Genomic DNA, 16,138 nt, shown 5'->3' with positions numbered 1-16,138 from the left:
TCCTTTCTTCATTCTCTGCGTGTCATATTATTAGGAAGCTTGTGCACATGCAAAATGAAGTCTATTCTGTTCTGTAGATCTGTCTTATGTCAATTGAATCCTTAGACCAGACAAAGAACACAGAAGCAAAGAAGGAAAAAGCTTGCTGCTCCTACAAGTTGCAGATGTACCCATAAAAATTAGGTAAGAAAATGAAATAAAGACATGTAAATCAGTAAGACGAAAATTATTTGTTTGAGAATCACACGAACTTACATATAGTGAAACCTTAGAAACTCCACAAAAAAAGTATCAGAACTAATAAACTCAGGAAAAGTTCAGGATACAAATCAACATAAAAAATATGCTGTATTTCCACACACCAAAAACATAGTATATTAAAAAACTAACAAAATCACACAATTGAAAATGGCACAAAATGGAGCATCTGTGTGGCTCAATCCGTTAAGTGCCTACTGTTGATTTTGGCTCAGCTCATGATCTCATGGTTCCTGAGTTTAATTCTGAGGCAGGGTCTGCAATGATTGTTCAGAGTCTGTTTGGGATTCTCTGTCCCCTTCTCTCTCTCTGATCTCCCTCTCCTTCTCTCTGTCACACAAAAATAAACACACATTAAAATTCTTAAGCACAAAATAAAGTATTTAGGATTAAATTTCACTAAAAAGTAAAATAGCATACCAAACATGACCTGCTGGGAGAAAGACATGTAAAGTGACAAACACAGATGAAAACATAACTGTGTTCACAGATTAGAATTATCACCGTGCCTTCTGCAAGAAGTGATCTAGAAGTGCCTCTCAAACACTGGTTTTAAATTTGAAACAAATCTAAGTCTGGAGGCTGATATATAGTCATAGGATATGCAAATAGGGCCCGCCCTGTACTGATTAAACCAGTCCAGCTCCAACCCTGCAGCTGGGAGAGGAGCCCCAGCCCCGGGAGTCCCAGGTGTTCCCATTCTGTCATCAGCACAGAACATAGAACACAGAACTCCTCACCATGGAGTTTGTGCTTGGCTGGGTTTTCCTGGTTGCTCTTTTAAAAGGTAATTCATGGTGAATGAGAGACACAGAGTATGTGAGTGGACATGACTGAGAAAGAGTGGATGTGTGACAGATTCCTGACCAAGATGTCTTGTGTCTGCAGGTGTCCAGTGTGACGTGCAGCTGGTGGAGTCTGGGGGAGACCTGGTGAAGCCTGGGGGGTCCCTGAGACTCACCTGTGTGGCCTCTGGATTCACCTTCAGTAGCTACTACATGAGCTGGGTCCGCCAGGCTCCAGGGAAGGGGCTGCAGTGGGTCGCAAATATTTATACTGATGGAAGTAGCACATACTACGAAGACTCCGTGAAGGGCTGATTCACCATCTCCAGAGACAACGCCAAGAACACGCTGTATCTGCAGATGAACAGCCTGAAGACCGAGGACACGGCCACATATTACTGTGCAACAGACACAGTGAAAGGACCTCACTGGGAGCCCACACACAAACCTCCCTGCAGGAGGGGATCAGCACCACCAGGGGGCGCACACTATGCACAATTCTGGTTTGTGTTCCCAGGAGCAGGTGCAGATGGAGGTTACAGGCAGGTTTCCTGTCAGGGTCTGGGGCTTCCTCTCCACACAGCAGTTTCTCCAGGGAGCCTCTCTGGTCACAGGGTCTGTGTTTATCTATTAATTCTCTGAATTAGCAACTGTGTTGTCATAGGAAAACTACCCTAACATGCACAAAGACACAGTTGTTTGCATTCCTTACTGCTGTCCCTCAGTATGAGTGAATTGCAGATTTCCTGACACAAAACAGCTGAACCTTTTTTTTTATAAAGTATTTTTTAACGTTTATTTATTTTTGAGACAGAGAGAAACAAAGCATGAACGGGGGAGGGTCAGATAGAGGGAGACACAGAATCGGAAACAGGCTCCAGGCTCTGAGCTCTCAGCACAGAGCTCGTTGCGGGGCTCGAACTCACGGACCGCGAGATCATGACCTGAGCCAAAGTCGGCTGCTTAACCAACTGAGCCACCCAGGCGCCCCAACAGAAGTCCCAGATGCACTCACTGTGCAGCCAGGACTACAGGATCCCCCAGACCCACATTATCTTTACCCAGCACTTGTCCCAACAATGTGACACTTCCCTCCTGGCACTTGCTACTCAGGACTTTAAATGAGCTATGGCTTTATCCAATTCCTCTAAAGAAGAGAGAATTCATCTCCATGTATTAGTCAGGATTCTCCCGAGGAACAGAAACCAAAGCACATTGGTTTCCATGACTAAATACATTGATAAGACCCACATTCCACTCTCACATGCTGGAGACCCTGTAAAACCAGTGGTGTAATTCTCATCTGATTCTGAACTAGTGTCTAGTCTCAAACGTGAAGAGATGGTGATGTAACTCTCAGAACAAGGGCCAGAGGAGACCAATGTTCCAATTCAAACACACACATGGGAAGTAAAACTGAGGGAATTCCTCCTCCCTCTGCATCAGTTTCTATTCAGAACCTCAATGGAATGGGTGATGCCCAGACAGACAGAAACTTTGGATAGAAATGCCAGTCTCTTCTGGAATACTTCACAGACATCCACAGAAACAGTGGGGAGTCTGGGCACCCATGATGCAGTCAAGATGACACATAAAGATAATCATGACAAGTTAACCTCCTGTAAATGTGCAGCTCAAAGACTGAAGATTTAGAAGTCCAAGCCATCACTGGCATGGAGCCTGGTGGGCATAGCTGTGCTTCTGTGGAGAAGGAAGGCAGAGTCGCATAGGGGGCATTGTGGTCTGAGAAGCCCCTGGGCGACTTGGGGAGAGACAGTTCCCTTCTCAGGGTGCATTTCGTAAAGGGAGTATTGCCTCTCGTGGGGCAGGAGAGTTGACAGGCACCATTGCACTGCCCTGGTCATCAGCATAGGAGCCTCTGTTGAGAGCAGCTAACTGAATGCTTCCTTCATGTTCTTCCTCACCATGAACTCCAAGCCCCTAGTGTTCATGCAACTGCCCTCCTGGGATAACTAGCTCCAGGCACAGCACAGCAAGACCCTCTCCTAGAGGATCAGTGGGGTCCCGGTCATAGTGAGTTCATATAATTTGGAGTTTTCAAACCCAGCTAGAGCTCCTGAGTAAAACATAAGAGCCCTGTGCCACCAGGTGGGCCAATGGTTTGGACACAGACAGGGTGAAAGCAGGGTTCTGATGGAAGCCTGGGACCCACAGGTACAGATTGTTCTCTCTGTGGGAGAGCTTCCTGAACAGGGGAGGCTGGGAACTCCAACTCAAGGGACTAGACAGGGAGCTGATGCCAATATTTCCTCCCACCAATCAGCATGGACAGAATTCAGTGAGCAGCACAGAACCTCCCAGTAGAAGCTGAGCCACTGACACCAAGCTATACACCCCCCTTGCCTTCCTCAGGTGCTTCCTGACTAGAGAAAGAGGGCCTGGAAACAAGATCAGCACAACGCCCCTCCCTCAAAAGACGACATATACCCACAAAGACACCAAGTCTACTGACCATATAGTGAGGCATAGCTTCACCTCTAGGGGAAATAGGAATGAGCCTCTTTTACAGGCAGAACAAACTCACCTGGTTAAAACTCACAACATTGTGGACAATGTCTAAACACTCATCACTGGAGACAAGGAGAAACTCTGCAGAGGACTTAGCTGAGGGACAGAGCAGCCAATACACGACAGCACAGTGCACACAGAATGTGCAACAAATGCTTCCTAAAGTGTCAAGCCCTCAACAGCAATTGAACACTTCTCAATAAAGACACTACTCTAGAAGCAGAAAACAAAACAGGATTTTCTAAAACACTTAAGAAAGCGGATAAATAGAAATACACCATGATGGAGGAATTCATCCCAAAAGAAAAAACGATAAAAGGTCATTGCCAGGGATATTATTAAAGCACATATAACTAATATGCCTCAAACAGAATTTCAAAAAACTCTCACAAGGAAATAGAATTTTTCAAAACGATCATAAGGATACTTGCTGTGCTTGAGGAAAGCATAGGAGACATGAAGGATACCCTTACTGCAGATAGAAATGACCTAAAACCCAGTCATGTTGAAATTTTAAATGTTGTAACCGACACTTCTCTAAAGAAGACATCCGGTTGTTTCCTTTGCTGTGCAGAAGCTTTTTATCTTCATAAGGTCCCAGTAATTCACTTTTGCTTTTAATTCCCTTGCCTTTGGGGATGTGTCGAGGAAGAGATTGCTACGGCTGAGGTCAGAGAGGTCTTTTCCTGCTTTCTCCTCTAAGGTTTTGATGGTTTCCTGTCTCACATTTAGGTCCTTTATCCATTTTGAGTTTATTTTTGTAAATGGTGTGAGAAAGTGGTCTAGTTTCAACCTTCTGCATGTTGCTGTCCAGTTCTCCCAGCACCATTTGTTAAAGAGGCTGTCTTTTTTCCATTGGATGTTCTTTCCTGCTTTGTCAAAGATGAGTTGCTCAGAAAATTAAAAATAGACCTACCCTATGACCCAGCAATAGCACTGCTAGGAATTTACCCAAGGGATACAGGAGTACTGATGCATAGGGGCACTTGTACCCCAATGTTCATAGCAGCACTCTCAACAATAGCCAAATTATGGAAAGAGCCTACATGTCCATCAACTGATGAATGGATAAAGAAATTGTGGTTTATATACACAATGGAATACTACGTGGCAATGAGAAAAAATGAAATATGGCCTTTTGTAGCAACGTGGATGGAACTGGAGAGTGTGATGCTAAGTGAAATAAGCCATACAGAGAAAGACAGATACCATATGGTTTCACTCTTACGTGGATCCTGAGAAACTTAACAGGAACCCATGGGGGAGGGGAAGGAAAAAAAAAAAAAAAAAGGACGTTAGAGTGGGAGAGAGCCAAAGCATAAGAGACTGTTAAAAACTGAGAACAAACTGAGGGTTGATGGGGGGTGGGAGGGAGGGGAGGGTGGGTGATGGGTATTGAGTAGGGCACCTTTTGGGATGAGCACTGGGTGTTGAATGGAAACCAATTTGTCAATAAATTTCATATAAAAAAAAAAAAAAAGAAGACATCCGGATGGCCAATAGGCACATGAAAAGATGTTCAACGTCGCTCCTTATCAGGGAAATACAAATCAAAACCATACTCAGATATCACCTCACGCCACTCAGCGTGGCCAAAATGAACAAATCAGGAGACTAGAGATGCTGGAGAGGATGTGGAGAAACGGGAACCCTCTTGCATTGTTGGTGGGAATGCAAATTGGTGCAGCCGCTCTGGAAAGCAGTGTGGAGGTTCCTCAGAAAATTAAAAATAGACCTACCCTATGACCCAGCAATAACACTGCTAGGAATTTATCCAAGGGATACAGGAGTACTGATGCATAGGGGCACTTGTACCCCAATGTTCATAGCAGCACTCTCAACAATAGCCAAATTATGGAAAGAGCCTAAATGTCCATCAACTGATGAATGGATAAAGAAATTGTGGTATATATACACAATGGAATACTATGTGGCAATGAGAAAAAATGAAATATGGCCTTTTGTAGCAACGTGGATGGAACTGGAGAGTGTGATGCTAAGTGAAATAAGCCATACAGAGAAAGACAGATACCATATGGTTTCACTCTTATGTGGATCCTGAGAAACTTAACAGAAACCCATGGGGGAGGGGAAGGGAAAAAAAAAAGAGGTTAGAGTGGGAGAGAGCCAAAGCACAAGAGACTGTTAAAAACTGAGAACAAACTGAGGGTTGATGGGGGGTGGGAGGGAGGGGAGGGTGGGTGATGGGTATTGAGGAGGGCACCTTTTGGGATGAGCACTGGGTGTTGTATGGAAACCAATTTGTCAATAAATTTCATATATATATAAAAAAAATAAAACCAAAGGGATATTAAAAAAAAAAAGAAGGGCACTTATTGAAATGAGGACTGTGTGTTATATGTATGTGATGAATCACAAAATTCTACACCTAAAATCAATACTGCACTGTAGGTTAACACACTTGTATTTAAATTTAAAATATTATAAGAAAATTAAGTACATACATATATGAACTCTTGGGAGTACCTCAAAATAGCAAGCTTCTGCACAGTGAAGGAAAGAATAAACAAAACTAAAAGGCAACCTATGGAATGGAAGAAGATATTTATAAATGGCATATATTCAGGGTTAGGATCCAAAGTATGTAAATTTTTTAAAATTATTTTCACTTATCAGTACAGAGTGTGTGTCCATGCATACTTTGTGTGAGAAGCAAAACTCGTGTATTGTGGGAAGATCTCACTGAAACTGAGATCCACCCTCTTCACTAAATTTTAACCGTACAGTACAATATTGTTAACTACACATGTAATGTTGTGGAGAAGACCTCTAGAACTTAGTCGTCTTCCAAAGCAGAAAATCACACCCCTTGATATCTAACCCTCATTGCGCCTCTCTGCCAGACCCTGGCAACTGCCACTCCACTCTGTTTTATTGTTATCAAAACCCGCATTCAGCTGCCTGTTGCTGGAAAGGTCAACGTTCAAAGTTTTCGTTTTGGTAGGAAAGGAATTTGAGCTTTATGCACAAGGACAGCCACTGGTGAGAATGCAGACTCCTGTCCAAAAGCCAACTCTGAGGTTTCTCCCTGACGCAGGGGGTGTTAAAGGAGTAGAGCATATTTAATCAAACAAAGGAGTTCCATGGTTGGTAACGTCTTTTGATCATGTGCAGATTCCATGGTGCAAGCTGCCAACGTTACCTCAACTCCCTGGCATCTCCAGCTGAGGAGGGAACCACACATGCGTGGGAGGAGACTGCCAGAGGCCAGGGAAGAACCACAATAAGGGATTGGAGTGGAAAACCCCTGGGGCTCACACATGGTAAGCACTAATTTCTGTTCTCCCCAGCTGGCATAAAAAAAATACTAAAATACAACCTTGTACTTCACCAATCATGACAGAATACTGGGAAATGTTTCTTCAGTAAACTCAGAGGAAGCTTCAAACCAAAAACCAAAAGGATCAAATGGCTTGAAAACTAATGTCTAACCAGAATGAGACTTGAAAAACGACAAAGCTATTTTTTTAGTCACCTATAAAGGTAAAATTGATAATGTCCACCTCCACATCCCAAGGAAGTAGGAAGCATTGGTCTCCATAATGAGGAAAAGCAGTCGTCCATAGAAAGTGACCCAGCAGTACCACAGGACATGGAATTGGTAGAGAAGTTCAGGGTGTTAAAATTTCATATCCCATATTCACTAGCTGGAGGAAAGATGGAATGTGTTGAATAGAGCCATGTCTCTGGGTCCGAGTCCTTACTATGTCCATGTGAGCACGCTTGAACTGGCTCACCTGCTGCTTCTCCCACATCCACCCCAGCTGAACTGTTGTGCAGGGTCACACAATGCCACACCCTGAGACTGTTACCTAACCCCACAAGTGGATCCCGGGTGCAGGGTGCTGGCCACCCGGTACAGCCCTCTGTTCTGTCAGATGGCCTAGACCTCACTTTGCTGAGGATCCTCCATTTATCCACTATCACTGGCAGATGTCCCGGAGCAGGGGCATGAGGCTGGCAGAGGGCCAGGTCACCTTGAGGGCGTCCCTCTTGCAGTTTGCACTCTGGGCAGTGCTGGCTCCTGTCCAGGGTTCTCAAGGTCGTCCCTCATGGCTCTACATCTCCTTCAGGTGGTAATTACAAAGAAGGAGCTGCACAACAGCAAGGGCATTCAGATGACTGGCTTGCTGTCCTGTAGCCTGTGTTTGGGGCCAAGAGACACATTATCCACATGCGGCACAAGACACCCTTTTGGACCATACATCTGCTGATGATGACTCAAGATGATCAGGTGCCTTTCAGATGGACTACCCCTCCATGCCTCCAGACTGTTACTACCTCGGCTACCTGGAGGAGATTCCTCTTTCCATGGTCTCCATGGACACGTGCTATCAGGGCCTTGAAGGTATCATAAAGTTGGATGACCTTGCCTATGAAATCAGATGCATCAGCGATCCCCAACATTTGAACACATTGTTTCTCAGAGAGTGGCAGACACCAATACAACGGGACCTAATTATAACCTGGGATATAAGGAGGATAGGGACCCCTGTTCCTCAAGGAAATACCAGTGCAGTGCCCAGGATCTCTAGTAAGTTGTAGTCATCCCATCACAGAATTTTGCTCTCAGACCCTGAACAATATACAGTATGTTCAACCACGTGTCAACCACGTGTCAAAATGTGCCCAATTCTTAATAAGGCTAGTGAGCTTAACTGACTCATTGCTTCATGGGATTCGTGTAAGTTACTATACTGGTTTCATGATAATTTATAATGAGAGAGATCCAGCTAACATGGGCAAATATGTGTTGCATCAGAGTCCTTTTTTTTTTTTTTTGATACTATGAGTCCAAGGGTTTTCAAATTCTTAAACCACATTCATCCTTAGTTGCGATTCACAATGGATCCCATGAAGTTAATTTCAGTCCAGTTGTATGTAGTATATGCCATCCACAAAGCCCCGTCATGATGGGTTATTTAGGCAGATATTATTTACTCTTGTCTGTCATAGCAACACATCAGATTGCAAAAAATATTGGTTTGTGGGTTGACACTGATGAATATGCTTGCCAGAAAAGGTCCAACTGCATTAGGACCCAATTCTCTTGTATACCTGAAGCTTTCAGGAAGTGTTCCTTCATTCATACGCACTACATAATCAGTGGCAGATTAGGCAAGTGCCTCTTCAACATCTAAATGGTGCATTGAAATAACAGCCTGACCCACAATCATTTTGCAAACTACTTAGCTGACCCAGGCAAGCATTGTACTGCAGTTCATTAGAGCAGTGCTATAGCAATCTATGCTGTGTGAGTGATTGTATTTTAACCCCTGGGGACAAATGTAATACAGGCAGATGCTATACAAACTGCACCGATTTCGATGCTGGGACGCTTGGCAGGCCAATCCAAAATATATGTGATCTTCCAGAGTCCTGCCGTGGGGTGTCCTTGTCGGGCCCTGATGACTTCCATATGCAAGATGGAACCGCGTGCACTGAAAAGGGCTACTGCTATCATGGGAACTGCACTGACTGCACTATGCACTGCCAAGAAATCTTTGCAGAAATTCTGGAAAGGTGAAGATGTGTGCTATACCATAAATTAAAAAATCAGCCGATATAGACACTGCAGAAGACCCCGGGGAATTCAACGCTGAACCCTGTTCCCACACAGACGTGCCGTGTGGAAGGCTGCAGTGTAGGAATGTCACACATCTCCCTCAGCTGCAAGAGCATGTTGGATTCCATCCATCTGAGATCTCATGGTTCTGGTGTTTGAGGCTGAATTTACATAGTAGCACAGGAACAACCGAGATTGGTCATGTGAGAACTGGTACCCCCTATGCTTCTGGAAAGCTCTGTCAGGACACCTACTGCACTGGCAGTGTGGCTCAGCTGAATTATGACTGTATCCCAGAGAAATGCAGTCACAGAGGGTCGTGTGACAATAACAGGAAATGCCATTGCCACATAAGCTGGGATCCTCCATGGTGCACTGGATGAGGCACTGGTAGGAGCACAGACAGTGAACCCCTCCAAGAAGAATGGGGCCAGTCAGGCAAACTCATGAATCCCTGTTATATCTCAGAGCGGTTTTTGGTCCCATTTAAGCCATAATAGCTGCATTCCTTGTGGTGTCGCCACAAACGTCAAATTATCAACCCTGAGAAAGTTAAGGGACTGATTGTTGCTGACGACAATCCATAATTAGCCTCCTAACTGCTGAACAACTATAGACAATCCAACTGGCACATGTGTGAAAATACAGTAATGAGGCTGCAGAGCTGACATTCACGTTTCCGGGGGTCTGCAGGAGACACGGGGTCTACAGGCACATCACGGCTCTGACACAAATCTCTCATGGCTCACTGACCAGAATGCTGAAATAAAACTTAAAAACTGCATGCTTGGGGCGCCTGGGTGGCGCAGTCGGTTAGCGTCCGATTTCAGCCAGGTCACGATCTCGCGGTCCGTGAGTTCGAGCCCCGCGTCAGGCTCTGGGCTGATGGCTCAGAGCCTGGAGCCTGTTTCCGATTCTGTGTCTCCCTCTCTCTCTCTGCCCCTCCCCCGTTCATGCTCTGTCTCTCGCTGTCCCAAAAATAAATAAACGTTGAAAAAAAAAAACAAACTGCATGCTTGTGGCCTCTACGTATATATCTAAGCTTCCAAGAGCCCAAACTGAGCCCGAGATTATGTGCAGAGGACCTGAGTCAGCATCTGGGTCTTGAACTGAGGTATATGCTTCCAGAATTAAGAGACGTTCACACAAGCTCTTTCAGGGACAAATTCATGAGTTGTCTCCAAAACTATGTGGTTGCACACTGAACATTTTCTCATTCTCCAGGTAATCTGTCTTCCCCCAGTCCCAATGTGGGTTCAGGATAATGGAGGGCTACCACCTACCCACACTGCCCGTTCCACACTGGGGTGTCTGTGGGCTGTGAGGGAAGGGGACTGGCATTAGGTTCCACCTAGCACAAGCTGTGCCTCCCTGGAGAGCAAATTTCCAAATGTGGGAGACTGAGACCATGAGGTTTAAAGGAGCACCAAATGAAATAAATCAGAAAGGTAGGCACAAGTGCCTATGGACGACTCTGGCATCCAGTTGGAGCCCGATGAATGTGAATCCCTGCTCTCTTTCTCTTGCCTACCTTTCAGTGAGTTTAACCGTAGATAAGGATCTTCCTAGGATTCCCACTTGGGTTTTCTGAGAGCCTTCTCAAATAACCACACAGAGGTGAGCCTGTGAAAAGTTAGGGACTTCAGCCCCATCCATTCTCAAGTAATCAGGTACTTGCTACCCTGTTTTCTATGTCCTGATCACTGGGACTGTGGAAAGGAGGCCTGCCCTTCCCAAGGTCCTTGTGTACCCTTGCTTCTGGGCCCTGTGAGTCATAAATCCTGTGCCTCCATTTCCTTTGTTGGGGGTGCACTGAAACGCCACCTTGAGTCAGGAAGGCCCCATGCATCTCATGTATCCAAAGCCAGAACTCAGATGCCTAGGGAGCTGCCTGTCCACCCCCTGAGCAATGGCTCTTGCCTATTCCTTCAGCAGGATACAGTCTACATGTTCTTAATTTTGTACAACAGCTGGGGTCCCCAACACATTTGTCCCCAGGGATGGGATTGGGGGTCTAGGTGGTGCCCTCCAACAATGTGTTAGCACTGAGAATGGCTCACTCGTCCTCACCCCCACATCTCAGCTGCTCTGGGAAGGAGCTGGAGCTTGCCGGTGGTCTGTAGCATTGCTTTGGTTTGATTCCAGGTGTTGCCAGAACCCCACCCTAAGTTACCAGTGCCATAAAAGGTCAGACTCCCTGCAGAGACCAACAACCAGGCACCATCCTGGGGTTCCAGAGGTGTGTATTTCCTACTCATCTCCAAGTGAGATATTGCTGGACACCAAAGACCATATCCCTAGATTAGTGTCGAAGAAGACGCCAGCTGCTGGGTCCACTGTGTTGCAGCCAGTACCCTGGTGTTGTGTTTGCTTAGCCATGCCTACCTAGTGACAGAGGCAACTCGACCAGGAGCATCATGTCTCCCTGGGCGGAGGACATGACCAAGGCAACCTCCCCCTACTGGCTGCATTCCTCTCTGCTGCTGACAATGCCTCCCTATTTAACAGGTGTTGTCGGGGACACCTCAGTATGGGAGGCCTCAGCACACGTGTCTGGGAAGAGGTAACTTCTATCCCAGGCCCTCCCTGTCAAGACCACTATACCAACATATCCACGGACCAGTGTGAAAGAGAGAAATGGTGACAGGCACTACACCATCATGAAAATGCAAGGTTTCCTGGAATCATTTGTCCAAAGGGAGGGAGACAAGGACATTGATTGGCTCTAGTGGGTCTTCACAATTGGCACCAAGCTGTTGCTTTAAGCGCTTGACATACTACAGCTGTCTGGATTGGTCCAAGTCCTCCAGATTCATAAATCACTGAAAAGCTCAAGGTATCAATGGCCTGTTTACTTAGAGACAACCTACGGAGCTTCCAGTCTTTTCACTGTATCAAAAGCTATGACAATCACCCCAAGGCACATGGCAAGAGACACACACCAAGGAAAAAGGGGAAAGCTCTGAGGAAGAGGCTCTCTAGGGCCCCAGAGCCCACAGAGGTAGGAAGAAAGAAGCTCTGATTCTCCGGACTTAGATTTTTATGGCACGACAGCACAGGCCCACTGGGAGTGGTCAAGCCCAGGTGATGCAATCCAACTCTAAGAGAGAATAGGGACAATTCAATGGGAGTGGGATTTGGGTTTTGTTTTGTTTTGTTTTTGCCTTATGTCATGCGCCCATGAGCCCCTGTCCATTTCCACCTGGAGAAGAGGCACTTGACAATAGAATCTAAGGAGTTCTTCTTGAAGGACCACTATGATCTTAAGCCTTGTGCCAAAAGAATTCATGGAAACACCAGCTTTAGTGTAGCAGGCATTAGCATGCATGCCATAATATGTGAAAAGGAGAATTTTCAAGAAGCCCGAGACTACTTTGCTGCAAATGCTGATGGGATCACCACCTCCATACATAAGAGCCCACAGGAGGGTCCCAGAAGTGCCCCATTCAAGGGATGGAACTTCAACCCAGATCTCTTGCTCTAGAGATGATGCCCACACTACTCTTTATGCACAGCTCTGAGAAGAGGGGTCCCTAGTGACTTGATCTCAGGCAGCCTGAACACAAGTCAGAAACTTTGATCAGACTCTTTGGGATCTTCGAGAGAATGCTGTTCCTACCCTTCGGGTGGCTGCCATCACTTCTCTGGACGTGACAGCCCTGGTAGTGGGGAGCTGGGATCCCAGTGGGTGGGGAGATGCCAAGGCCCCTGCCTAGGGACCCAGAGGTTTGTGGAGTATGTCCTTCCTCCTGGGACAACTGCCTGTATACTTCTGTAATTACACTGTAGGACACAGATACAGACAACACTTTATTTCTCTCATTGACCCTGAAGCCAAGGTACAGTGCTTCCCAGGAACCCCTCCAAATATAAGTGTGGTGCTCTTTAGCTTACTAGGTATAAAGGGAGGGATAGTAGAAGGGTCTCAACATCCCTTTCATGTCACTATTGGAAGAATCTTTACTGAATCTCTTTTACCAACGGTGGCCCCTTTGACCCTGCATTGTCTTGTTAATGATGTGGATGCCCTCACATGCCATCAAGGCCAGTAGGAACAAACCCTGTGCCTGGCTTTCCTGGGGGGAGCTACATATCAGGAGTCTGTAGGACTGCCAATTGCACCCCCCTACATCCAATTAAGACAGTATATGCACATCAATAGTGTGTGCAATAGAGGACTGAGTAATTGCACCCCATACTTCGAGATTTACTGAAGGAGGGGGGACATTAAACACACCATTTCTCCTTTTAGTCTGCCCACTTGATGGGCATTAAAGCCCCCTCCTAACAGGTGGCGCTTTACAGTTGACTACTGAAATGTAAATTCCCACCTGTGCATAAGGGGGCTCACGTTCCCAAGACTGTCTAGGCAGTTGAAAGTATCTAAAGGGCCACAGGGGAGACTCTGCATGACTGAGCTAGCCAGTATGTCCCATTCAGCATTGATGACCAAGGAGTCCCAGCCACAGTCTGCTCTCAACCTGTACATCTCTACCCTGCTGCCTTGGGAATTCCTAACAGTCCAAACAGTGCCAAGATGTTAGGCTGACCAGCTCATGTAGAGCCTGTCATGAGTTCCCACTGGTCTGGGCAATTGAGGGTCACTGTCACTGGTCAATTATCATGCATTCCTGAAAGTTTGTGAGACATGGGAGGCCTGCAGCCCTTCAGCAGCTATAAGGTGGGTTTTGTCACCTGACAGATCTACTCCAGATTTTCGGTCTACTTTCATATGATTTGTGCATTTAGGCAGCTTTACCTGGAAGTGGCTGAGCTATGCCACTTGATGCACAGGTTGTCTGAGTGCCAATGATACGTTTTGGGATCTGGAAAGTGTTTGTGCCATGGGGGTTACCGTGGAGCACCTAGTGACCATCTGGCACCAGGTTGCCTTGCTATGTCACTGAGAGAGAGAACCCAGCACCATGACTGTCTTCATACAAAGAGAAATATTCTCTCCCAATACTTCACCTGAGCAAAGGACCATCCTGAAGCTTCCCTCAAAGGTGTGGTCCCAATCAATGCAGTGGAAGGAAAGGCAAAGTGACATTGTTGTGCTGGTTGTGGATACCACACCCTTCCATTTGTCCATCCACATGGTTCGTTCACCTGCTTGCATTGGCAGGAAATAACACTACTTTGGGGGCTTACTTGCTATCCTGATGTCAAAACAGTTGACAATCAGACTGATTATTTACTGCACACAGGACTTGGAAAACCTGTGTAGGGGTCTGTGTCTGACCTGCTGTGATAACTACACAGGTGAATGGGGCAGATGCAGTCTGAAGACAGACAGTCATAGAGGTTCAGAGGGAGAGCAGGAAATGTAGTCAGTCTTTTAATAGTGGAGGAAAGGGTAGGCTCCATTTTAAAAGTTTTTTTTTTCCCTGACAGGAAAGAGCCGGAAAATGAAACTAGGTGGAAATGCAGTTTTTTGATCCGTGACCTACTATGTGATGCCATGTGTTTCTGGAGCCTGGGAATTGGCTCTGGGAATCCTTACCTATGGTCGTTGTGGGGATGGCCATCCAGGATCTTGACGATGGCATTTTCTGGAACTATTTTGTGCAGCTTGCATGAATCCAGAAGAATCTTTCCCTAGTTCTGATGCCATGTAGACGGTTAGCAGTTCGTCATAAGGTCCTTCTCAGTGAGGTGGCACTGGGTGCTCTCTGAAGACCTGATGAGCGTCCCATATTCTGTAGAAAGGGTGGCAAGGCTAGTCAGTGGCAGAGGCCATGTTCTTATTGTCTGTGGATGATATGACCCAAGTGTACCAGTTACTTCTTGGACATGGCTATGCATGGCATCAACTTGGTCATATAAGTTATCATGAAGTTCACTCAATCAGTAAAGAAAGGGTTAAAGATTCCTTTCGAAAATACTACTGCAAAGGGGGTCAGTCCCTGCCTGCTATTTGGAGCATTCCAAATCTCATTAAGGGCCAAGGACAACGATTCTGGATGTTCCAGGCCTGTTTCCAGGCGGATTTTTGCTGAAGGACTTTTGTGTCTAGTTTTTCATGTTCCATATCTGTTCCCCTAATCCACATATCCTCATCGTCCTCTTCTGTGGTGATTAAGGATGATGTGGGGTGTGAAATTCTAATTATCACCCCCAAGTCTTTGCAAGTACGTAGTTCGTCTATGTGCTGAAGTGAGTTCCTTGGTCTGGCTAAATCCATAATGGAATGGCAAATCCAGGAACCATTTCAGGCATTACATTCTTTACCACAGTTGTGGCATTGGCATGTCCAATCAGACAGCATCAGTCCATCCACCAAACATTCGGCCATTAACCAAAGAGGAAGCCAATTGGTCAAATCCATCTGGAGAGCCCCAGTGGGCAGGGAGGGGATAGAGGGACTCCCTGGGGCCTGCTGATATTATACAAACCTTGGGAGAGATTTACAAGTAGTGCCCTGGGAAATAATTTAGTCAGAGGTTTAGTGAATGCCTGGGAAGAACCCACTGTCTCTCAGTTTCTTAATTATCCCATCTGATGGGGTTGGTGCAAGACCAAAGGAGAGAAGAAAGGGGCCTCAGGAGGCCCACTCAATCCCAATGTACACCCCATCTGATCATTATATGTCCACCTGTCTATTTCCATTGTGAGGAACTTACATGATAAACAATAGTCCAAGTCAGGGAAAAAGGAAGGCTTCTAAAGTGAAGGAAAGGACACCTCTGATCTTGGCTGTGAATTTGAGAGCCTTGTGAGCTCTGTCAGTCGCTGGAGAGACAGCGACAGTCTCCTCACGGTTTGGGCTGGAGAGTGACTGTTAGCAATTTTAGCAGAAAGATCAGTTGCGTATAATAGGGCAGCAATTATAGGCCTGCTGGAAAAATGTCCTCTGCCTCTGGTACTCATGGCGGTTAGGACCTGTGGGATTTCCAGAGGGTGGCAACAGCCCTGAAGACTCCAGGTCATGTCTGGAATGGCTGTGAATAGTGGCGGTCTTTCCCTTTGCAGATGTGTA

The 16,138-nt window shown here is 46.1% G+C and overlaps 1 protein-coding gene across 1 annotated transcript; it reads left to right on the top strand.

Moving 5' to 3' along the window:
- Window positions 1–903: 903 nt before the first annotated feature.
- LOC115508084 lies at window positions 904–11,548 on the top strand. The gene is given in 5 exon segments (XM_030306469.1): window positions 904–1,045; window positions 1,147–1,658; window positions 7,839–7,941; window positions 8,969–9,116; window positions 11,305–11,548. Coding segments are annotated over 5 exon segments (1,053 nt in total). The 5' UTR covers window positions 904–999.
- The last annotated feature ends 4,590 nt before the right edge of the window (window positions 11,549–16,138 follow it).

This window comes from Lynx canadensis, chromosome B3 (assembly GCF_007474595.2).
Source record: "Lynx canadensis isolate LIC74 chromosome B3, mLynCan4.pri.v2, whole genome shotgun sequence".
NCBI lineage: Eukaryota > Metazoa > Chordata > Mammalia > Carnivora > Felidae > Lynx > Lynx canadensis.
This window is presented reverse-complemented; position numbering and strand designations above follow the sequence as displayed.